The 25,521-nt window shown below is 42.7% G+C and overlaps 1 protein-coding gene across 1 annotated transcript in view; it reads right to left on the bottom strand.

Annotated features, from left to right (window-relative positions):
• Nucleotides 1-25,521, bottom strand: part of PRDM10 (PR/SET domain 10) — a gene marked incomplete at its 3' end in the record, with an annotated part of 94,371 nt that overhangs the window by 19,654 nt on the left and 49,196 nt on the right. The window contains exons 8-15 of the mRNA XM_080929673.1: nucleotides 21,769-21,841; nucleotides 20,089-20,206; nucleotides 16,564-16,693; nucleotides 15,725-15,967; nucleotides 10,348-10,695; nucleotides 8,285-8,440; nucleotides 2,793-2,972; nucleotides 1,526-1,636 (exon numbers count right to left, since the gene is read on the bottom strand). Of these exons, the coding sequence (XP_080785799.1) occupies nucleotides 1,526-1,636; nucleotides 2,793-2,972; nucleotides 8,285-8,440; nucleotides 10,348-10,695; nucleotides 15,725-15,967; nucleotides 16,564-16,693; nucleotides 20,089-20,206; nucleotides 21,769-21,841 (1,359 nt within the window). The remainder of the gene's footprint in view (nucleotides 1-1,525; nucleotides 1,637-2,792; nucleotides 2,973-8,284; nucleotides 8,441-10,347; nucleotides 10,696-15,724; nucleotides 15,968-16,563; nucleotides 16,694-20,088; nucleotides 20,207-21,768; nucleotides 21,842-25,521) is intronic.

Genomic DNA, 25,521 nt, shown 5'->3' with positions numbered 1-25,521 from the left:
AAAAAAATCTAGTCTCCTTCTAACTGCCTACAGATGAAGATGTAGAACTCTCAGCTCCTCCTACACCATGCCTGCCTGGATGCTGCCATGTTCCCACCACAATGACAATGGACTGAACCTGTAAGTCAGCCCCAATGAAATGTTGTCCTTTTTATGAGTTGCCTTGGTCATGTTGTCTCTTCACAGCAATGGAAACTCTAAGACAGATAGTAACTATAAAAACACCCTTCACTCAAAATATGAAAGGTACACCCCACAGACGGCATCCCCTGTCTTGTGTAACTAAAATAGTAAAAGCAGAGAATTCCACCACAATCCTTTTCACTGCCCACTCAGTCTCCTAGGAACCCTGATCTACCATGTAGCTTGCTAGCTGACTATTTTACATCTTGGACATTTCAAATAAATAAGCATTCTAAGTAATAAATATTCTCTATTGTAAAAGTCACAAACAACATGTACTTTACGGTCATTGTAACTTGTAAGATTTCAATGCACACTATCAAACCTTTAAAATATCAAGTACTGACAAAAATATATTCATATAGTTTTATGTAAAAGTACTTTTAAAAATCTGTACATGTGTCTCTGTTTTTTTTTAAATAAAGCTATAAGAAAAAAGTCATAAACAGAAGGAAGAATAAGAAAACAAAGTCAATGAATTCTTCAAAAAAATGGCTTACATTTAATTTTTTAACATTATAGCTCATCTATCTAACTATCTTCTTTCTTTCTTTCTTTCTTTCTTTCTTTCTTTCTTTCTTTTTTCTTTTTTGAGGCAGGATTTCTCTATATAGCCCTGGCTGTCCTGAAACTCACTCTGAAGCTGAGGCTGGCCTTGAACTCAGATATCCACCTACCTCTATATCCCAAGTGCTAGGATTAAAGGCATGCACCATTATTGTCTCACCACATTTAATGTTTTAATTAAAATTTTTTATAAAACTATTATGTGTGCACAGTTATATTTGCAATATGTGCACATATAAGTGCAGATGCCCAGAAGAAGGTATTGTATCTCCTGGAGATGGAGTTACAGGCAGTTTGTGAACCATCTGATGTAGATGATGCAACTTAAGCTCAGGGCCGAGAAATGCTCTCAACCACTGAACCATCTCTCTAGCCCCCAAAATTTTACTTTTTACTTTAAAAAGTGTGTACGCATACATGTGTGTATGTATACCTGTGTGTATACACATACATGTTTGTGTGTGTCTGTCTCTGCCAGTCTGTAAGTACACCATGTTTGTATAGTTCCTACAAAAGAAAAGAGAGGGCACTGCGTTCCTTAGAGCTGGAATTACAAGATGTTGGGCTGCCCAGTGTAGGTATTGGGAGACAATCCTTGGCAATGGTTTTAAGTGCTTACTTTTGACCACAGAACTATCTCTACAGCCCTTGGCTTACAATAAGGCTGTCTTGCAGCCTTTTCTATCTAAATGCTGAAAAGCCCTGGTAGGTATCCATCCATGACTTAACCCCCACACCTGCCAGCAGCCCCACCAGGAAGACAATTTGCTTTTACCTTATCACAATACTGACAGAAGTAATCGCGATTGGGTTTTATGATGGGGAGGGTTAACTCAGGCACCTCTTCTATCTTCATGTCTGGATGTCTCTTGGATAAATGATTTACCTGGAAAGAGAGACAGACACATAGACACACAGACACACAGGGAGAGCCATTACAGACCAGAGTTAAACAAAACACTCTGAAACTGATGGCTAAAGGTTAAAACTGAAGCAAATGCTCCAAACAGTAAGGCTGAGGCCAGAGCTAGCATAATGAGATGCTGAACTAAAGTGTCCATGACAGTTGTTAACCCTGTCAACAGAGTTAACAAGAAACCAGTTAGCAAATAATTGAAGGCAGCTTGGAAACCCATCAACAGTTGCTGTCTAAAAGCGCAATCCCTAGAGAAAGGAAAATCGCCAAGCATGAGTTTCCTGACGAAATTATCCTGATGTTAACCTGACTTTCATTTTCAACTGTCTTCCTCAGACTGCTGAATGGATACAAAGTAAGATTTTAATTTTAACTAAGACTTTCTAACCACCTCAGTAGAAATACATGGTATGAGTCAGCTGAAAGCAGTGAACTGTCCTGATAATTCCCCTAAGCTGGGCCACACTCTCTGCTATGAAGGGAAGTTTCCTTATGTCACTATTCCCTAACTCGACAAAGATGGCACTGATGGGAGCACTGGGAAGGAGAGAAAGACCCACCAGACAGAATAGTCAGCAAAAGAGAGGAGGAAAATCAAATCTGACAGAACAAGAGATCAAGGTAAAGAAAAACAAACAAACAAAGAAAAGTGACAGAAGTCTAGGGATGTGGCTCAGTGGCAGAGCACATGCCAAATGCATGTAAGGCCCCAGGTTCCCAATATCATAATCAGGAAAGGAAGGACATGGAAACCTTCTTTCAAAAGGCTGGCCAAGGGGCTGGAGAGAAGGCTCAGTGGTTAAGAATACTGACTGCTCTTCCAGAGGTCCTGAGTTCAATTCCCAAAAAACCACATGGTGGTTCACAACCATCTGTAGTGAGAGCCAATGCCCTTTTCTGCTGTGTGTGAAGATAGCGACAGTGTACTCACATGCAAAAGGTTGTCCAAAAAGTGGCTCAGAAGGACAAAGGAGACAGAAAGGAAAGAAACCCAAACTAGGGGCTGCTTGCTTTCTTCTCTCCTAGCCACTGACTGATCCATCCACAAATCTAATTTGGTAAGGCTCACTGCCACTGACAAAGGGGCGGATCTGGAGACAGTTCTCCTGTCTGGTCCAGCACTAACCAGCATGCCTCGCCTCCGGAATCCCATCATACACAGGCGGCACTTGAAGGTGAAGCTGTCGTAGTCTGTGGATGTGATCCGTGGTTTGAAGGTCTTGGAACGGCTGATGCGGTCAGCTTTCTTGGCCTCCCTTTCAGGGTTATGCATTCTTTGCATGTGCTCCCGGAGTTTGTCTTTTCGCTATTTAGAGAATTTTTGTTAAAACGGAGCAGGGGCAAGGATAGAAAAAATTTTAATTAAAGAGTAATTAAAAAAAACAAAAACAAAAAAACCCCACTAACTCCTTGGAAACCCACTGGCCACTCCAGCCAGAGACCCAGGTAGGCTAACTGCAAATCTTTACCTCTTTCTCCTCACCTTCAAATCCGTTCCCCAAGTCTAATTCCCAGCTTTGTAGTAGATCACCTGCTACAGCTCCTGCCTACCATGCCCGGTGGATCACACAGGCCTTCCCTCTGTAGTTGTTTGAAAGAAAATGACCATAGGTTCATAGGAAGTGCCACAATTAGAAAGTGTGGCCTTGCTGGAGTAGGTGTGGCTTTGTTGGAGGAAGTAAGTTACTTCGGGCTAGCTCTGAGGTCTCAGAAGCTCAAGATAGACCTAGTGGCTCATTCACTTCTTGCTGCCTTCTAGCTGCCTGCAGATTCAGATGTAGAACTTTTAGCTACATCTCCAGTGCCTGTGATGACAAGGGACTAAACTTCTGAACTGTAAGCCAGCCCCAATTAAATGTGTTCCTTTATAAGTGTTGCCACAGTCACAATGTCTCTTTATAGCAATAAAATTCTAACTAAGATGCCTCCAAACTTCCTTCCCCCACGCACCAATTTACTCAGCCCCTAATGTTAACAGGCATTCCCTGGGAACCCACTAGCTAAACCTGCAGAGAACCAACTGGAAGGGCAAAGCAGGCAAGTAAGCTTCAGATCATCCCCACCCTTCTCTCCGCTACACCCAATCCCCCAGTCTCACCCACATCTCTGCAGCCAACTACCTGGTGTAGCCTCTCCTCCCTTTTTACCTTCATTCCCAGGGGATGAAGCAGATCCTGGTAGAACATCCTGCTTTTGAACCCCCTCAGCCCCTACTTTCCAGCCTATCTCCATTCCTAAGTGTCAGCTCCCAATTCCTAGAAACACATTTTACTAGGAGTCCTCAGTGGCCACACCTAGCAGGATCCCAGAAGAAATCCCTACCAGTTAACACACAGCCACCATAACCCACCCCTAAGAAACAGAGGGGGCAAAAGAAACTAATACCCTCCAAACAAAACTAAGATCAGATATCAGCACCTAGAATTATTAGCTTCCAGCATAAAAGCACAATCAGTAACAGTCAGGACAATGGGTTTCTGCTAGAACCCAGCAACCCTGCCCACTGTAGACCCTGAGAACTGCAACATGGCTGAAGCACAAGAAAAAGATTAATAACAGCCTTTAATATTAATAATATTAAAGAGGAAATAATAAACCCCTTAAAGAGATCTATGAAAATATAGACAGACAGTAGAAGGAATTAAATAAAACAGTTTAAGACCTGAAAGTGGAAATAGAATTAATAAAGAAAACCAAACTGAGGGAAATCTGGGATGAAAAACTTAGGAACTCAGTCAGGAGCTCAGAGGAAGCCTTGGCAACAGAATGCAACAGATGGAAGACAGTCTCAGGTCCTGAAGACACAACAGAAGAAATAGATTCCATAGTCAAGTAAAGTGTTAAAGCTAAAAAAACTCCTGGTACAAAAAAATACAGCAAATCTGGAATGATATGAAAAGACCAAATCTAAGAATAATAATAGGAACATTTGAAAGGAACTCTACCACTGAAGAGGATAGATTTATAGTCGAAATAAAATACAGAAGTGAAGAAGAAGAAGAAAAGAAGGAGGAGGAGGAGGAGGAGGAGGAGGAGGAGGAGGAGGAGGAAGAGGAGGAGGAGGAGGAGGAGAAGGAAGAAGGAAGAAGGAAGAAGAAGAAGAAGAAGAAGAAGAAGAAGAAGAAGAAGAAGAAGAAGAAGAAGAAGAAGAAGAAGAAGAAGAAGAAGAAGAAGAAGAAGAAGAAGAAGAAGAAGAAGAAGAAGAAGAAGAAGAAGAAGAAGAAGAAGAAGAAGAAGAAGAAGAAGAAGAAGAAACCTGGATCAAAGGCACAGAAAGTATTTTCAATGAAGTCACAGAAGAAAATGTTTCCAATCTGAAAAAGGAGATGCCTAACAAGGTACAAGAAGCATAAAGAACACCAAATAAACAGGACCACAAAATTCCCCTCCACACACAATAATCAAAACACTAAATGTACAGAACAAAGAAACAATATTAAAAGCTGCAAGGTAAAGAAAAGCATTTCCCTGCCTCTCACTCTAGCTATGTAAGAGCAGCAGGTCCTATGGGGATTCATAACAAGCATTTCACTCAAAGATCAAGAAATGTCCCAGATGAGTGGTATCAGCCAGGTAAAATCACGGGAATCTGAAAGCTGACTTCAATCCAGGTCAAATGAAGAGACAGTACCCCTCACTGAAGAAACTCCATACAGTAAAGCTGCCAAGTGGAAGGAGGAACCAGCTCTCGTGTTGACTCAGATACTGTGATGAGAACTGTGGGATCCACCTACGTAGACAACTGCAAAGGGTTTTCTCAGAAGGGCCGCAACAGCAGATTTGTTCCCTGGTGAGTCTGTAAAGGGCACTGCAGTCATGGTGGCTGTAATGCCATCTTGGCCAAGAAAAAGGAGGATTACATGGACCCCCCCCCACCCTTTGCTCCACATGGAGTTGGACAAAGGAAGAACTGCCAGCAGTCTGAACGGTAAGGCCAGAGTGGCTGCCATGCTGTGCTGGGTCTGGTGGGAAGATGCCAGCACATTCTCCCTCCTTCCCACTCAGCCACCAGCTCTCTTCTTGACTGCCAGAATACTGGCCAACTCCAGACTTGCCCCAAGGTTTCCACCAGCCTTCCATCCCGGGATCACACTGTATCACACTGTAGTCAGAGGACTTGGGGTCCCATCTACCACACAGATCAGTGCTCCAGCAGGAACACTAGTGGCTGCTCATGCCCCAGATCCTCCTTTCTGACTCTCAAACATCTTCCCTCATAATCTAGTTCTCAGTCAAAGCAGGACATCCCTTCTTCTCTGGTGGTCCAAGAAGCTCCAACCCTATCTAACAGGGTTGATGAAACTAAAGACGAAAACAGAAGCAGAAAGGTGTTTCAATTGTAGGAGGAAACCCCACATGCCATGGTGGATGTATGGATGCCAGAAGACAACTTGCAAGAGTCAGTTCTTAGCATGTGGCTCCAGGGACTGAACTCGGGTTGTTGGTATTAGCAGCACATGCCTTTATCCACTGAGCTATCTGGCTGGCCCAACTCTTTTGTTTTTAACCTTCTTAAACATTAAAATAATAACTGGCATAAAAATTGTCAAAAAGGGCTGGAGAGATGTCTCAATGGTTAAGAGCACTGACTGCTCTTCCAGAGGTCCTGAGTTCAATTCCCAGCAACCACATGGTGGCTCACAACCATCTGTAATGAGATCTGATGCCCTCTTCTGGTGTGTCCTAAGACAGCTACAGTGTACTTCCATATAATAAATAAATAAATAAATAAATCTTTTTTAAAAGTTGTCAAAAATTATTAAGTCAGGCCTAGTAGCCCATGTCTGTAATACCAATACTAATGAAGCAGAGGCAGGAGGAGCAGTAGCTCAAGGCCAGCCTGAGCAACACATCGCACTTGAGGCCACCTTAGGCTACACCAGACCCTTTCTCAAAGTAGTAAAAACAACAAAGCGCTGAATGGATAGAAGGGTGGACTAGCAAATGCTAACATCACAGCACAGGGATTCCTTTAGAACATTTTATGGAGCTGGAGATGTAGTTGTTGGTAGAGTCTATGACTAACATACACAAAACCCTAAGTTCAAATCCCATATCCAGTATAGAACGTGTGGAGGGGCAAGGGGAAAGAGGAGAGGAGAAGGAAAGGGGGGAAAAGGATGGATGGGAGAAAGGAGGGGAAAAGGAGAGAATCTGAAAGGAAAGATGAAATGTAAAGGAAAAATGTAGAGGAAAAAGGTGTTGGTTAGACCACCATGCGGAATGTACACTGTCTGAGAGAGAAAACAAAGAAAAAGAAAGATGGGAGAAAAGTAGGTTGTGCAGGAGAAAGGGAGGGAGAGAGGGCAAAGGAGGGAGGGAAGAGAGGTGGGGGGGCAATGGAAAGAAGGAAGAAAAAAGAAAAGGAGATAGAAAAACCGTCATCCAAGTTATGCTGTTCACACTGAGCATGTACATGTACACAGCATGGTTTGTGTGTACAGACAGAGGATAACTCAGTTCTCTCTCCACTACACATGTTACAAGGATCAAACACAGGTGGCTAAGCAGAGTGGCAAACAGTCCCACCCACTGCATCACCCGTCCTACCAGCCCATGTTAGTCTTTGAGACAAGGTCTCACTCTATACCCATGCTGGCCCTTAGTTTGCTACATAGCCTAGGCTGGTCTCAAAATCATGGCAGTCCCCCTGTGTCAGCCTCCCGAGGACTCAGATTTCAGGTAGATGTTACCATACATAGTGGGATTACTCAGAGATTTCAATCATGATAATATACTGTAAGCCATCACAAATATAATCCATAATCAATCTATAATATATGTACCACAGATCTCTTTCACATTCCATAGGGGCATACCTCTCACTAGTCCTCTCCCAAGAATCCATCTCAGCTTCTTCTTCTTTATTTAATTTTATTGGTCACTGGTGTGGCAAGGGCATTCAAGTACCACAAGCACACATGGTACCAAGGGCAACTTTTACGAGTAGGTTCTCGCCATTCACCATGGGACCCAGGTATGAAACTCAGATTCTCTGGTCTGTGTAGCAAGTGCCTTTAGCCACTGAACTGTCACCCTGGCCCTCTTTCAGTCTGTCTCACAAGTGACTACAGCAGTGTTTAGCAGTGACTGTCACTAACAAATGCTGAGTTTCCTGCAGACTTCCCCTTGGTGTCTTCTTAATTCCAGGTAGGCTGCTGGCTTGGGTCTCACTTTGCTTACATTTAGGTTCACTACATATCACCAACTGGCTAGCCATGTACTATAGCTCAGGCCAGCCTCAAGTTCAAGCTCCTTCCTCAGCTTCCTGAAGATTGGAATTCCATGCCAATTTATCTGTAGGTTTCTTGGAACATTACATTCTCTAAAGTAATCTAACTCTGAGACCTGTCCCCTCTGACATCTAGAAAAGATCCTGCTGCTTAGATGATTTACCTGTAGGCTCTTATCTGACTAAATGTTCAACAACAAGAAAGACCTCTTGGTTTAAGCAGTAAGTACATATACTGGTCTCTTGGACTCCCTCAATAGCAGTTTAGTTCTGGTGACCATCATGTAGGACATGTACACAAAGCCATGAAATAAGCAGGTGTCTGTTCTGGGCCTGACTCCATCCTGGGCAAGCCAGTCCCCTCAGGCTGCAGGACGACTTCCTACCTTAAACTGCTTCCCGCAGGTGGAACACAGGAAGTCCTTGCGGTCAGAATGGCGGAGCATGTGCAGTCTCAGTTTGTCAGGGCGACAGAAGGCCTTGTCACACTCTGTACACTGGTAGATCTTCTCAGAGTGGAAGCTTCGCACGTGCTTCTTCACCTGGCAGGAAAGACCAGGGGACGCTCAGGCCAAAAGAAAGGAGCAGAGTTGGCTATGACGCTAGAGGGAGCCAACGCACCACTGAGGACTTTCAGCAGCCTGACCAGTCATCCAGACTCAAGACTGCCTTCAGTAACACACACTGTCTTTGTCACAAAGAAACAGAACAGGCCAGAGAGCCCCATAAATCTGAACCTCCCAAGTGACGTAAAGCACAGAAGTAAGAACACTGTCTTGACCTTTTGTACTTCCTTCTTCTTTTTTAAGGCTAAAGGCAGGATGGCTTTGGGTTTAAATGAATCTTGCTAAAAATTACCTATAAGAAAACAAAAGTCATTTGTCCTCAGTTTTGTTTCTACACATGTAGAGGTAATTGCTTCATTAGTAGCTGATCCTCTCATCTCTTCCTATTAAAGCAGGTCTGGGATGTAGCTCAGCATAACATGACTGCCTGCAGCCATGCATGCTCTAGGTTCAATCTCAGCTCTGGAAGAAAAGGGTCAGCTTCTGAAGAATGAAAGATAGAGGTCAGATGACATTGGCAACAGCACCTCATGAGCACAACCCTGACTGTGATCCCTGAAGGGGACAGACTCTCTCTACTTCAGACATTTTCATAGCTTTACCCTAGACTCAACTTCAGTGCTTAGGTGGGGGCAGGGATAGAGAAAGACAGGTTCTGAACTCTCTTAGCTATAAATAATAAACGAAGGAGCGCTTAGGGAAAAGCTAAAGTTCAACAGAACAAAAATTTAGGATACTCTGAATCCAATAGCCAGCACTGAAGTGAAAAAGAAAAAAAACAAGTACGCTAAGGACAGAAGCTAAGTAGAAAATCCACCAAGCTAGTCCTTAAAGCACTTGGATTCACTAACGCTGGAGTTCCCTTGCCATTAATTATGCCTTAACAACTTTCCTAAGTATACAAAGAAAAACTTCCCAATACCTCCATTGTCAAAGAGCTAAGAATAAATCCCAACCTCCTTTTGCTTTTGCAGTTTTTAAAGTGTGTGTGTGTGTGTGTGTGTGTGTGTGTGTGTGTGTGTGGTTTTATGAGACAGGGTTTCTCTGCATAGCCTTGGTTGTTCTGGAACTCACTCTGTAGACCAGGGTGGTTTTGAATTTATGCAGATTTACTTGCCTCTGCCTCCCAAGCACTAGGATTAAAGGCATGAGCCACCATACCCAGCAAAAAAGACTATTTATATGATATATTGTGATTTAATGATTTACTGAATAAAAAATTATCAGTTAAAATGAAATCAGAGAGACTGGGATTTTTCCATCCCCACTTTGCCCCAGTACCACAGGAAAGGTAGTCGGCGCTTGGCAACAACATATCGTAGACCAACTCTATTCCCTTCCAAATACACAGCCTCACTAAAGCAAGAGGGAAGGCAGACTGGTGGGAGATGTTCCCATCCAGAAACGAAGGAAGATGTGCTGCAGAGTCTATGCTGTTTCATGAGTAATGGATATTTGGCAAAGACTTTTATATAATAACCAGATGTGGTGTTTCAAGAAGAATTTTATATTTAGTTTTAGTGCACGTGTGCACATGTGGAGATCAGAGGACAATCGCAGGGGGTAGTTCTCATGTGGATTCCAGGGCCTGAACTCAGATCGTCCGGTTTGGCAGCAAGCACATTTACCCACTTGGCTATCTTGCCAGCCCCAGATGCAGTGCTTATTACTAGAAATATAACTTGAGACATTTAAGTAACACTGATCTGGACAGCTAAGGAAAATAATACTATGTATGTGAAAAGTAGTTTGAAAACTATTGCAAAGTTATTTTTTAAAAAAAGATGAAAAGGCAGAATCTGGATTGTCTCAGTTTTCCAAAAACTGAAGTTTCTTCTATGAAAAGATGGAAGCAGACAGGAATGTCAGTCACAGACACTCACCTGAATAAAATCTGGGAACCGTTTCTTACAAGTTGGGCAGGTGAAGTAGCCATCATTGACATGAATGGCCACATGATCTTTCAACAAATCAAGGCGGTCAAAGGATTCTGGGCAAAAAATGCAAGAGTAAGTCTTCTGGTCCGAATGGAGCTTCATGTGGCTCTCCAAGGAGGCGCTGCTGATGAAGCCCTTGTTACACAGATCACAGGTCAACGGGCAGTTCCCCTCCCGCCCATGGAAGCGCAAGTGTTGGTCCAGTTTGTCCTTTTCCCGGAAGGCCTTCCCACACTGCAGACACTTAAAAGGCCGGAAGGACTTCCGGATAAACAGATGCTGAAGAGCTGCATTCTGAAAGACACAAACAGGGCCGTGTGCTGAGGAGACCCAGAGTGACTCCTGCACTTCAGAGAGGCTGAACTCAAGGACACTCGGGGAAGTGAAAATGGCTGAAGCTGAAGCAAGTCCAAAAAATCTGCTGTGAAGAATCAGTTTCAGGGTTTATTTTATAAGTAAAATATGTGCGTACTTCCTTTGGAAAGGCTTTAAGTAAATTTCAAAACATGTTTCCTTCCTTTCTTTTTTTTTTTTTTTTTTTTTTTTTGAGATAGGATTTCACTATACAGCTCTGTCCTACAACTGGGAGAGATGCCCCCGCCCCTGCCTCAGCCTCTGCCTCTGTATCTCAAGCGCTGGGATTAAAGGCAGGCACCACTACACTTGTCTTCAATAGAAAACAAAAAATAAGAAAAAAGAAAGGAAGGGAGGGAGGGAGGAAGGGAGGGATGAAGTTAGAAAGGTAGGGAGGGAGGGAGAAGAGGAAGGAAGGAAGGAAGGAAGGAAGAAAGCAAACCCAGAGCGGAACAGAAACTGGAGATGTGGACACTGGGTAAGTGACACGTGTGTGGTGAGAGCAGAGGGTGGCAGTCAGTCAATGCCCTCCACGAAAGAACCGATGAAAGCATTTCACAGTAAAGTAAGAGGAACTGATGGGCAATCAGACCTTCCCCAGAGACAGGTGAAGAAATACATATGGGGTTGCTTTGGGCATAAGGATTAAGTCAGCGGATTTTTTCAGTATGTATTGCCGATCTCAATGTAAGAGAATGAGCAGAATGAGAATGAAGATTTACGTGAATGTATTTGTTGACAGGGCATGATGCGAACACATCATAAATGGAAATGTGTATTTCAGTTCTAAGAGCACGTGAAGGACTAGTTCCCATGGTGGTTCTAGACAGAGCTAGGCTGACTGCTACACCTCTGGTCAATTTTGCTCTTTCCTTTTCAGGACAGATTGCCCTTGTGTGGCTGGTTATTTGCCTTGCAAATCCATGCAAGTGTCACAGAGAACCCAAACCGAAGAAGACAGATGCCCAGTGGGACCTGTCACAGTTGCTGAACAAACAACTGGCACTCCACCAAGAGCAAAGGCCCACAGATTCTTTCACACGGAGAACACAGAACCAATGTGTAGTTGTGCCACAAGAAAGATTCATCCCCAAGTTCTCCAAAGCACAAAGGCAAGGGTCTAGATGGCTCTGTGGTGGGGAAACTCTTCAGAATAGACCCGTGAATGGGTGGGCAGGGACAGCTACAGGAAGGAGTCATCCAAAGGTCAGTAGGGATTGACATGCATTATCTGTGCAATGAAGAAAATGCAGAGGTCAGCATACTTTCAATTGTTTATCAGAAGCACCTTGAAAATTAGATTTAATGTGAAGTAATTATGGGGAAAAGCAAAATATTATTTTTGACCTACAGAAAGTTCTGAACATGGTCCAATTCACATACCAGGAAACTTTCTCTCCAGGTTTCTCCAACAAGCCTAGGAGAGGTATTACTATATTACCTAGTCATTTATTTTGAGTGGTAAACAACAATCCTGTTGTCTTCCTAAGCTGACTGAGGCTACAGAAAGTATGGGAGGGGCTCACACTTTATTCCTTTTTGAATCTAGATCTCGTAATAAACTACTTAGTCTCAGAAAATCTCACATATTGGCTTGAAAACTAATACACTGTATTTCAAATAAAACTCTAACAGTATTCCCAGGTTCTTTTCCACAGTATCCACAGAGATCCTGAAGAACAGATCTTTTCCAAATCAGCCACAATTGCTCTCATTTCCTCAAGATGCTTGGCGCATTATTCTGACACACACTTGGCAAAAAGGCTCTCCCTATTTTCCCCTTCTTTCAGAATGTTATGGGAAGATGCCAGAAGAACAGATGCTCCTCTAAGGTTCAGTGAAGATTTGGGATTTAGAGCATGTCTGCGTGTAAGAAGCACTTCCTTGATCCAGCCTCAGTCAAGTTTCCAAGGACAGACCTGCTGCACAATCACACAGGGGGCTCCATCTCTCCTTGGTGCTAAATCCACAGCTCAGCTGTGTGTTGCTCCACTGTGCTCCTCGGTCTCCTGTCAGTCCTGATTAGCATGAGTACCTTCAAACACTTGGTCTTAACAGAGCAGCCACCTGGCTCCCCTTCCTTAGTTCCACTGCAACTCTTATCATCTGTGTCATTTCCATGGAGCCTGGATACTAAGTGCTCAAGGGCTGGCCTGCTTCTCTCTATCTGAGCTGGTGGCTCTCATGTTACATGGGAGTGAATACTGGGCTACCCCCACCCTTGACCCACTTGCAGGCTACTTCCGCTCTAAGGTGGTTTCTCTCATACACAGCCACACCTGGGTCACTTCTTTAAGAAACCATCACAAACAGGGAGGCTGGGCACAGATGCATTGTGGGTCTTCTAATCCCTGAGCTCCCATACTCAGTGTCACCGTACTACATGGTACATTAACTGCTCTGGGGATGCCAAAGTATTAGCCTCCTTCTAAACTCTGATGGACTACAGTGAATGCTGAGAGAAGACTCTTCTTTTGTAAAATGTTTCTAAAGTTTAAAATTACTAGCCAAGGGGACCCACACTACAAACTCATTGTCACCCTGTCCTGATCCTGAGCCTAAAGAGAAAAGAATCATCTTGTTTGTTGGGTTTTTGTTGTATTAAAAAACAAAACAAAAACTAAATAATTCTTCAGTCTATCATGAACCCAGCTTTCAAAAACTTTTAGCGGGCAAACAACACACCTCTCTCCACTCTCCTCCTGACACCCAAACCAGGGTCACAATGCTGGCTGCACTGTCCCATAACAGTACCAAGTACATCTGTGCCTGTGCCTCTGATCCTATGGTTGACTTCCCATGGAGTTATCTACCTCCCACAAGAGACTTTCCCAAGAGCTAGTCTCCTCCTATCTACAAATGATTTCCTGACTTCCCTATATCCAACCTTTTGTTCTCAGTTCTGAGAGCTGTCACAGGCTGCGCTTGTATATTTGACAAGAGAACTGCATATCGCTCTCTGTTGACACTGGCTCCTTTACACTAGAGCCCTAGAACCCCAAGCTCTGTTGGTTGCCCAGACACAGCTGACTGTGCAGTCCGAGTCCAGAACTATAGCACACATCACTGAGATTGCTTCAGAGCGAGCAGGGGCCTTGGAGATCACTTTTTCCTCACCTTTGTTCGCACAGGAGGAATCTACAGCTCACGATTTACTAATTTATCTATATGCAAATAAAATCTTATCATTCATTAATTTGCACTTACAGGGGCATCCAAATTGTGTTTTCCATCTGGATTTAGTAAATACAGTATGCAAAGAACAGCAGGTCAGCAAACACTGAAATAACATTCTGCGTATGTGAAACACAGGAAACAAACCTACCTGCAGCTCCAACTGAGCAGGCAGCATTAGAGGAGAGAAAAATAGTTACATTACCAATTGGATTGGAAGATTTCCCTTCAGTTGGTCATTACCAATCTGGATAAAAAGATGAGAAAATATATAGCCCTCCTTTTTAGAATGTGTGAGAGGAAAACAAATAAGACAGATCAACTAAGATTGACCTCAAAGGCTACCCACATGTGGCTTTTACTTTGATACAGGAATCCTTGTGCTGGAACCAGTGCCCCGCCTCTTGTAAGAGCCGAAGTGCTCACACAGCCACTTGACTACAGGTATGTGCCCTGTTATCTTTTCCCTTTCAAACGGAATGGAGCAAACATCTCCCTGAACTTGGTAAGGCACACGTAGTAACAGCTGGGCAAGAGGACAAGTGCAGACAGGGAACATATAAGATGATCAGAAAACATCTGCTCACACGACTTCCAGCTTATATTTATGAACTTCTTCAAGTTGTATAGAGTGATCTGAAAGTTGTATTTTGATTACAGGACCCTCATAAAGGCTATTTAAACAGTTTTCAGAGTCCTTCCAGTCTGTCATGTGACTGAAATGTGTACATGTATTGTTAAATGAAATGCATTTACAAGGTCCCTTCCGGCCTATAAACAGACCAAAAGAAGGAATAGACTCTCTTGTCTGCTGCAAGATCCCAAGCCAGGAGCAGATGCTCTGAGGCACACCTTGGTTGCCTCGACTAGTCACTGTTAGAAAGAAAGAAGAAAGAAAATGTGCAAGTCAAGTATCAAAAACTCTTTTTACATACTGACTGCCATAAACAGACACAGACTTCACACAAAAGCATAACACTTTCCATATGCACCACTGCGTTCCTAACTCAGGTTCAAACACAGCCCACAAAATAATAAAAGGAACATGTGGAAAACATGTTGGAAATTTAAGTCTGCAAACCTCTGCAGACTCACGGTCTACAGTCGAGACCCAGACTACGCAGTAACACACAACTCTGAACACACGACTATGCTTTAAGCTGTACCAGGTGTGTACCCTGAACCTGCCCCGTTAACTGAGACAGAGCCCTTCTCAGGGTCACTTGCTAATTTCCCCTGGAAACCACAAATGATCAACTTAGTTGCCCCAAAATTCCTTGAGAGCTATGATTAGACACAGATTAGAATGGCTGAAAATACAAATATTTTAGTTTGGAAAGTATAGCTTAGAAAAAGAGTCCCTGCTTTGCCCATGTAAAACCTCTGGTTCAATCTATGGCACCAAAAAGAAAAAAGAAAAAGAAAGAAAAAATTAAGTAAAATAGAAATAATTGTTGTAATTAAATAAAACTAAGTCCCTATTTTTGAAACTCTGAATTCAGGAATATGGGGGATTATACTTTGAGTATTCTAGTCCATGAGCTGCCCAAACCCAGGCCTGAGTTGATTGACTTTAGGACAGCCACGTCAGCTTGCAGGAACAGAATCACTAAGAAGCATTTTCCCAGAATAAGGTGATATAAAGGGCACATGAAAGGCCAGATTTGAGATTTCCAAGTGATAAGATTTCCAAGTGAATGATCATCAATCAGGCTGGGCCACAAAGTCCTAAGAGAGCAGTCCGAGAGGAGAAAGGTAGAGGCCAGTCAGGGAGTATGTGCACTTTCCCACTTACTCGGATGCGTTTGGCCCTGCGCATGTCATCTGCTGTCAAAGTGGTCTGGGTAGGCACTAGGCTCTCTTCTTGCTGTGGCTGCAGGTGCAAGGTGTGAGTTTCTGGTTCCTGCTCCAGAGAAGATGGCGTTTCCTGTGGCAACTGAGGAATTGGGATGGACGGTTGTTCTGGCTGATCTAGTCCATTCAGAGCAGCTGGTTCGGTCTCATCAAACTGCTCCTTTGTGGAGAAATGCAGCAAGTCCTAAATTTTGAATTTAGCATATTCAAACATTTAGAACATCAGGAATTACCACCCTATCTACATCTACATAAAGATCAGTGATACAGGGGCCATCTATTGGCTCAAATTCAGAATCAGTGATATTGATTTATTTAAGAGATAGGGTCTTGCTACATTTTCTAGGCTGGCCCCAAACTCCTAGAGTCATGCAGTCCTCCTAGATCAGCTTTCTGAGTGGCTAGGACTATGGAACATGACACCAAACCTAGCTATGACTTTTTAATACTCTCCTTCTGAGAAAGTTAACAAACAGGTGAATGTGTACAGAATGCCAAAACTGTAAAACATCCCTGGTCTCAGAACAAGAAACTGATAAAATTTTTCTGGGTTATCAATCATTCTAATGGTGTAAGTTAATTAAGCAAAGGCTTCCTAGAATACCTCCAGTCAGTTTTAGCACAGTTAAGTTAAATCTGAACTGTAAGTAACACTTGACAATGTGTTCTTTGTCTGTCCTGCTCCAGTCCCGAGTCAGTAGACAGGACTACACTGTAAAAAGGCAGGATCATAAACACTGGCACAGCTGAGTCCAGACAGCAGCTCCTCGGAGCCTGTACCTGTGTTCCATCGTCACTCTTTTCCCCGTTTTCACTGGTGATTTCCAATCGGATAAATTTTGGAGGTCGCCCCGGCCGCCGGCCAGGACCAAATCTCCTCTTGCCTCGACCCCTTCCTCTGCCTCTTGTTCTGGGGACAAGAGATTGGGTTACAAATAGTCATCACCTAGCACCCCATGCATTATCCCCTCAGTTCTTACAGAGTTCCTCACGTTATCACTTCCCTGGTTCTTCTTTCTGATGGACAGCACTGCTATGCTAACGTTGCTTTCTACACTGCCCAGCTTTTCTTTACAGCACAGAGATGTCCGCAAAATTATTGGGAGGAAATAAGAGCTATAAAAAGAAAAGCACTGATAACACTTTGCGGCTGAAAGGAGGTGAGAAATGCAAACAGGACTGACCGGCTTGCCCCATGGCTCCTCCCACGACTCAGTCCACTCTTCTTTCTCCTTTGCATCAGCTCCTACACCTGCCTTTCCAGAACTGTGACTAACTTCAAGTAACAGTCTTGTTTTCCACAGCTTTCTAGACAGTCAAAACAAATTTCTAAACCAACTGTTTCATAACAGGCCAAGTAGCCATCAATCAAAATAGTCCCCCTTAACTGATTACAGATACACAAAACACCTCATCAGATGAGACTCCTGGGCTTGGGTTATAGGTCAGTGGGCACTTGCCTAGCACCCCCGGGGCTGCATATGCCAGGTGAGGTGGCATACAATTGTAATTTCATCCTCAGCCGCATATATAGCAAGTTCAAGGCCAGCCTGGACCACATCAAACCATATCTCAAAACAATGAGATGGAGGAAGGGAGAAAGAGAGGAGAGGGGGAAAGGGAGATAGAGAGTAAGAAGAAAGGGTAGGGGGACGGGAGGGAGAGAGAGAGGGAGAGGGAGAGAGAGAGGGGGGGGAGAGAGAGAGAGGGAGAGATTGACTGGCTGCATCACAGTCAGCAGCAGAGCACTTGTCCAACATGTGTGAGGCCCTGTCTAAGGCAGGAAGCAGGGCAGGTAGACTCAGAAAAAACATCATACATTTATTTTGAAAGACCTGTGTGATGGCTTGCCTTGACTGTCAACCTGACTAGACTGGGAAGCACCCAGGACATTAGCAAAGCACACCTTTGTGTGTATGACTGTTTCCAGAGAGAGCTTACTAAGTGGAAGAGAGCTGCTCTAACTGCAGACAGCAGCATCTCACGTACGGGGTCTCGATGTTCTGAGGAGAAAGCCACTAGCACCGATGTCATTTGCTGCTGTCTGGCACTGTGAGGTGAGCGGCGCTGCTCTGAATTCTCTCCCCCTCGGATTGTTTTCTCATTTATTTTGTCATAGCAATGAAGAGCTAATACATGTGTGGCATGCATACGATATTAATCAGATCATGTTTCACTCTTCCATACAGTTATTTAACAAATACATATTTTCCAGGAGGGTTTCTTTTTTATTCCTATTTGCTTTTTTCTGAGATGTCTTACTGCATTGCCCAGGCTGGTCCCACACTCCTGAGCTGAAGGGATCATTCTGCCTCTATCTCCAACTGACCTGTGACTACAGGTACCCAACACCTCACCTGGACTTCAGGAACTGTTAAAAGATTCTTTTTTAATGGAAAATTCTGAATATAAGCAAATGGAGAGAAAAGAATGAGCCAATATATTGATACTCAACTTTAGGACTTACTTATGACCAACTTACATTATCTGTATCCCCACTACCTCCTCCCAAATTACCCATTAAGTATCCTTTATCTGAAAATACTTCAATAAGCATCTCTGAATCTTAACAGCTCTAAATATGCTTACATGAACATAAAGATACAATGTCATCATTATGCCTAAAAACATGATAGTTGCACATTATTAATAGTAGATAGTGAACATGTTACCCATGTGTGTCATACTCTATGCTAAGCACTAAAGACGTCACAATGTATATGACAATTCTTACCCTCGGAGATCTGGTAGAGACTGTAGGGAAGTGACCCAAAAGTCATAATGTAATGTAAAATTGCTACAATGAAGCATGTACATACTTTTAGGGATACTCAAGTTACTTGACTTGAACCTCGGTGCATAGTCCCCTCCCAAGACATTCACTCCCACGGTCCTATCCTAGCCCTTAGTATAAAGCCCCATCATCCCTAATCCATGTATCGTCCACCAGAAAGAATCTCTTCGTTCTCCAGATCACACCATCTAGTACCTGGATTCAGCCTCCCATGTCCACTTCCATCCCTGCCCTTTCTTCTCCCATAGCAGGCTCTCCCAGGACCATCATTATAATCACTGTTTGCTTTTGGTCCCCACCTGTATTGCCGCTTCTTTATTCTCCCTGTGTTGAGGTGTGTAAATAAGCCACAAGCCTGTGTCATAAGCTCCCTGCCCTATCTCTACTAGTCTTTTCAGGGCTGGAAAACAGCACACATGCTTGCTGTGGTCTCTTTCCTATTTTGTGACCCAAGGTGGACACTCAGTATTGCAGGCAATTACATGGTTCTCCCCTAGAATATATTGTTTTCCATTTTTCTAAATGTGGTCTTCTGCCAACACCTCTCTTTCCAAACCCTATAAAAGCAGGTCTGTTCCATTACTACTACCCTTTCCTAAGGAAGTCTCAGCCTCTACTTGACAGATTGAATAATTTCTATCGAGACCCAGTTTTTATTCTTACCCCAGCATTAGCTAACTAATATTCTCATTTTTATCTAGAATGGTCTTTTGAAAACCCAACATCATAGCTTTCTCTGATCAGGACTTCCTAAAGACCAAGTGTCACACTTAGAGTTTGACCTTTGTAGCATCTCCCGTAAGCCCGATCTGACCCAGCCACTGCCTCCCCCCTCCTCCGTGACTCTTCCCTGTCTCTTTTTAATATAGTGGAATTAAGAATAGAAGAAATTATAATGCTCAGAAAGTGAAAATCAGAGTGGCATATTACTTCAAATGCACATGCTATCTTAAGGATTCTTGATTCAGGGGGCTGGAGCAATCAATCAATGCCTTCGTGGTTAAGAATATTGACTGCTCTTCTAGAGGACCCAGGTTCAATCCCCAGCACCTACATGGCTGCTAATAATGGTCTGTAACTCCAATTCCAGATGATCTGCCACCTCTTCTGGGCTCCACGGATGCACACAGACAGTGCACACAAATGGTGCACAGACATGCATTCAGGCAAACCACCCAGTGATATAAAATAAGGATAATAAGTAGTTTTTAAAAATTCTCCATTCTAGTTAAAGGACAAGTAACCAGGGTAAAAGGATATCTCAATATAGATATGGGTTATTCTTGAAAAAATAAATAGCAAATAAAAAAAGGCACACCTTCAAGGTATTCAGCAGCCTACCTGGTTACCTGTACGTGCATGCATCTGTGTGTGTATGTGTGTATGTACATATGCATGCACACACGCATGCACACACACATATACATATACACTCATTCACTTTCACACATTCATAAATGATTTCAAACCATTAAGAACCAAGTGTGTGGTCCTTTGTCTCCCGTGCCCACCTGGTAAACACATCTAGTTTCTCATCGTGAGAATTGAGGTGCTGCTGCAGCTGCTCTGAGCTGATGAACCGCCGATTGCACTCGTAGCACGGCCAATTCTTCTCTTGCTCTCGAAGAACTGTAGCCATGGAAGAGAAATCATAATGAATGGCTGATGATGAGCAGACACCAGGAAAACACAGCTCCTGCCTGTTTCCACCATTCTTATCTCACTGCCGACAATAGCTGCTGTTTGCATTCATTTCTGGTTATAAAATCAAAAGCTAAAATTTGGCAGAGAAGTGGCTTTTAGAATCTTATTTTGAAAGCATTCATGTAAGACATCAAAAGACCCACAGTACCAAGCCACTGTCTCTCACCCCCTCAATACATTAAAAAAAAAAAAAAAAAAAAAAAAAAAAACTAAGGAGATCTTTACTTAGATAACTTCTTTTTTTAAGATCCAAATTTCATAATTAAGGATATATCTTATCACAACAAAAGTCGGTGGTCAATACAATCTAACAAATGTCCAACCGAGTCTCCAAAAGCTGAATATGTGCATACCCATGGCCCAGCATCAACTCCTTCTTATCTTTTATCTTCAACAGAAGCTCTGGACAACAAAGTTGAGCCTCTGTGTGTGGGTTCAACAGTTCAGTGCCCCAGGAGAGCTAACGTCCTGAGGACACATACATCATTCTAAGATGTTTATCTCTGCATTTGGCTGGTTCTGATGTACATCTTTTATTATAAAACTCTAATCACTCTTTTTAGTACTTTCCTGAGTCCCAAGCGTCACTCTAATAAATTATAAAGCCTGTAGGGATATGGGGAGTCCCTACTTTGTGGCTAGATGTATGAGTGGCAGGAGAACCCCAAAATCCTGGAACTCCTGTCTGAAGTGAGTCTTGTGGAAGACTATGCCTTTAACCAATAAGATATTAGCTAATTCTGGGCACTTCACATCACAACTGACATCACACAAATCTATAACAAGGTAGACAAATGGCTATACAGTCATCAGTAGAGTACCAACAACAATAATATACAAATTTACATAAATGATGTACATGCATCTCAAAACTGTGTTCACCTAGAGCTAGAGGTTAGGAGTTTGGCTCCATGGTAGAATGTTTGCTGAGCAACCCCAAGGCCTTAGGTTCAGTTCCCAGCTCCAGAAACAAAGAAAATAAACACTACGTGCAAGCAAAAGATGCCCAAACACACACACAAAAATGTGCATGTTATTGTATCATTTTGTTTATACACAATTAATTAATAAGCAATTAGTGTGTGATATTAGAAATCAGGACAGCACACCTGGGGATCTGCACAGGTGTGTTCCTGTGAAAACTAACCAAGCTGTATACACTTCGTTATTTGTGTATCTCTCTGTAGGTAGAATATACCTCAATCACATTTACATTAAAAACAAAAACAAAACCAAGGTCAGTGCTTATTTAATTCCAGGTAGGAAGCTTCCTCTGACACTAAGGTCCTAATTTGATAGCAGGAAGTTTTTGTTATATTAAATACTATTTTCTAGCACTAGAAATGTAAACCTGTCAGTGGAATTTGACCCTATGATTAAATGGAGATGTGTGGCTCAGAGAAGCCTTCTCTCTTATCTTGTGAGATATACTGAGATGGGAAAATTAGATGCTATGTGTAAAAAATGCACACACAAAGTCCAAGCACCTTTCCTCTCTTCTTCAGATATGTCGTGGATTTTCTGGTTCACGAACTCAGCATAGGATGCAGCATACCACACCTAGAAGAACCAAGGACATCATTAAGAACCAGCAGACATCACCAGCTGTGCTTTGCATACTTAAATTACTTCTGCTTACATAAAACTTGGACATTTCATTAACACATCCATTAACAGCAACAGGCGCACTGTGAGCCTCCACAATACACATCTGCCAGATGACCAGTCAGGGCATCAAGGATCCAGATGCATTGCCTGTTTCCTTCTTCCATCTTAAAAACTGATGATTATCTCGTTATTTAAAAAAAAAAAAAATCGCAAGGCTTGCATTCATAGTATCTTCACCTAAATAAAACAGCCTTTTAAAAGTCTACATTTAAATATGGGTTTTATACAGCTGTAATTATAGATGCTGTCACTCAGGTTAGTGATGGAGCCACGGATGGGACTGTATCAAATGGTCCTGGTCTTCCTACCTGCTTAGCTTCAGCTTCTGTTCACTCTCCCTGGCTGTCTCCAGCCCTGTCTACAAAACTTCCATATGTTGCTGCTGCTCAAAGCTTAGTCTAAACCCCGAGTCTTCTTTCCTTTCTAGTGTCGCAGCCATTTTCAATCATCTCTATGCTGATAACTAACTCCTAACTCTTTTCCTTGTGCCTTAGTTTCGCCCCTAGAGCCTCACATGTCCCAGGCTGGCCTCAAACTCCAGAAGTAGTTGACAATGGTCTTGACTCTCTGGTCCTCCTGTTTCTATCTCCTAAATGCTAGGATGATAGGACGATGTGCCATATATGGTTTATGCAGGGTTGATGATTGAGGCCAGGAATTTGTCCGTGTATCCCCAGCCCTTTTAGTGTTTTATTTTTAGACAAGATTTTACTAAGTTGCTCAGACTGGCCTCCAACTTGTAACTCTCCTGCCTCAGCCTGCCAAGTAGCTATGACTATAAGTGTATACTACCATACTCCGCTTTCATCTTTAATATTTAGGCAAGAATGGTTTTACTGTCATTTTGATTTATAGTGCTGGGAATGCAACCTCTGTATGTGCTAGCAAACTTCTTCTAACACTGCCAGAACTTGCCATCTCAAATTTTAAATGTCCTACCTCCCAACAGGCACTCAGGGGTAAAACCTAAAACATGTCTTCTGCTTCTCCATTTGTTTCAGTAATCTTTAGCAAGGATCATCCTTAGATGTGACACACCACCCATCAGTGTTAAAGCGACCAGATTGTGTCAACACCATCTCTTGTCTACATCACCACCTGGCCGTCTAACTAGCCTCCCTTTTCCCTTGCTATTCTCAACCACAGTGGTAGTGGTGGTTGTGATGGTGGTGGTTGTTTTCTTCTTCTTCCTCTTTTTCTTCTGTTTATTTTATGTGTATAAGTATTTTGTCTTCATATCACATGTGCCTTGCCTGAAAAGATTATAAAAAAACTCTGGAACTGGAGGTTACAGATAGTTGTGAACCATCATGGGGTTGCAAGAAATTGAGCCTGGGTCTTCTGCAAGAACAGCAAGTGCTCTTAAGCTCTGAGCCACTTCTCTAGCCCAATGGAGGTCTTCTTAGCTGTACGGGGTTCCATTTGACTTCTCATTTTATGATAAGCCTCAAAGGTTTAATGATGATGTCCAAAGAATTCTGTGATCTCCCCAATACACTGCTATATACCTCAGTCCTGTCACTACCCACCAACGGATCCAAACAGCTTGTTCTTGGCTACTGGAACATGCAGAATACTTCCCAGCCTGTAGCTGGACTTCAAGAATGCAGTGTTGGTGTTGGTCCCTCTTATTCTGCCATCCTCGGCCTTCACCTCTTAGCAAGCCTTCTATCTAGACTGTCCAAATTGGTTCCTGTTCTGTTACTCACTCTCTTTGTACTATGGCACTTACTCCATTTGATACTGTTTGTTTTAGGTCTTTCTGTTCACCTCTCCCTTAGATTCAAGTCTGTTAAGTACAGGGAAAGCCTAATTTTTCTTAATGTAGGAAACACACCTGAAGTTCACTATGTATTAACTTCTAAGTGAATTAATCATGCATAATTTTTATGTGCATTAAATATATGAGTGTAGTTGAGACTTCTGAAGGACAACGTTCTGTAGACTCTGTGTTCCACAATTCCTTAACTATGCCCCTCTGGTTGTATTATTTTAGGAAGTTTGTCGTTTTTCCTATTACAAATTCTGCCCTAATCCATCAGTTCCAAGACATATTTTTTCCATCTCAGAAATCAGAATATAGCTGGACACAGTGGTATACATGCAGAACATCAGCACTTAGGAGAGGATGAGGCTGGGCTGAACAGAAATTCTGTCTCAACAAAACACCCCCCTCCCCACAAACCAACCCCCCCAAGCTATTCTTAAAGAGGAATCAGAAAGAACCATACTCACACCCTGGTACCCACCAGCCTTCATGTAAATAATGTCAGTAGCCTGTTTCCCACTTCTGCACAGGCCTTGCCTGGCCCTGTGGACTGTCCCCACCTCCTACTGGGCTCAGACAATTGCTAAGCAATGCAATTGAAGACTGGAGGGAAAGAAAAACTGTCATTTCCTCTCCGGAAGAGAAATTTCAAAGCAACACAAGGTTGGTGAACATCTACAGGGCCTTGCTAAGGCACCAAGCAGAACTTTCAAAAGTTCCTGTTGATATGATCATAAAGTTCATTAACTCCCATGCACTGTTCAATTCAGAATAAATACAAACCAAGACAGTGCAATGTCCAGACTTGCAAACAAAATAGCAGTGATGTAGGAAAATACCCCCAGAAACAAAAACGTAACACTTACTTTGAAAATAGTCTGGTTGTCCAGCCTGGTGGGATAGCCTGAGATCCCAGCACTGGGAGGCTGAGATAAGATAGCCAGTTAGTTTGAAGACAGCCTGTGCTACATAAGGAGCCCCAGGGCAGCCAGGCCTACATAGTGAGACCCTGTCTTTAAAGAGTACTTGGCGCTAATTGTTCCTGTTACTCATACACCAGTGAGGCACAATTTTTAATCGAGCTCTAATCAAATGTAAAGTAAAGTAGCTCCTTGGATGATGATGCAACAATCATTTTACTGGTTTTATGGATGGACTCCAATAGAAAACCTGATGTCAATTTTCTTAATGAATCATCCTAATAGCTGTTATGTCTTAGAATCAGGAAACACAGTATTACCATGTTCTAATGTATCTAGTTCTTTCTTTTTTTACAACTTCTTCCTCGGATTATCTTTGAGAGATCTGTCTTACTTGAACATTTTTGGTTCAGAAATTTGGTTCAGAAATATTCATACTCTATAAAGTAATGTAATTCTGTAATCAAAGTCTTTGCTTTATTTTGTTGCTGTTGTTGGTTTTGGTGTGTGTGTACATCTGCACAAGTGCGGGGATATGTGGACAAAGTTAGGAGAAAGTCTCTCAGGAGCTGGTTCTCTGTTGCCACCTTGTGGATCCAGGGACTGAATTCAAGTCATCAGGCTTGTGTGTAAGAGCCTGTCTCTACCCACTGAACCATCTCACCAGCCTTTTTGTAAACTTCACCTTCTTTTTCTGCTAATTTAAACCAACAAAGGTAGTAACTCATTCTTTGCTGGTTTATATCGTTGTCTTCTGCAGTGTTGATGATCTGCCCAGAGTGCCTCACACAGCAGACAAGCCTTCTCCACCAAGCTGTAGTTTGAGCCCTCTACGCATTCTCTAAATTATTAAGAAATTATTTAAACATGTCATTACTATCTGT

The sequence above is a fragment of the Micromys minutus genome, assembly GCF_963924665.1.
Source record: "Micromys minutus genome assembly, chromosome: 16".
Taxonomy (NCBI): domain Eukaryota; kingdom Metazoa; phylum Chordata; class Mammalia; order Rodentia; family Muridae; genus Micromys; species Micromys minutus.
This window is presented reverse-complemented; position numbering and strand designations above follow the sequence as displayed.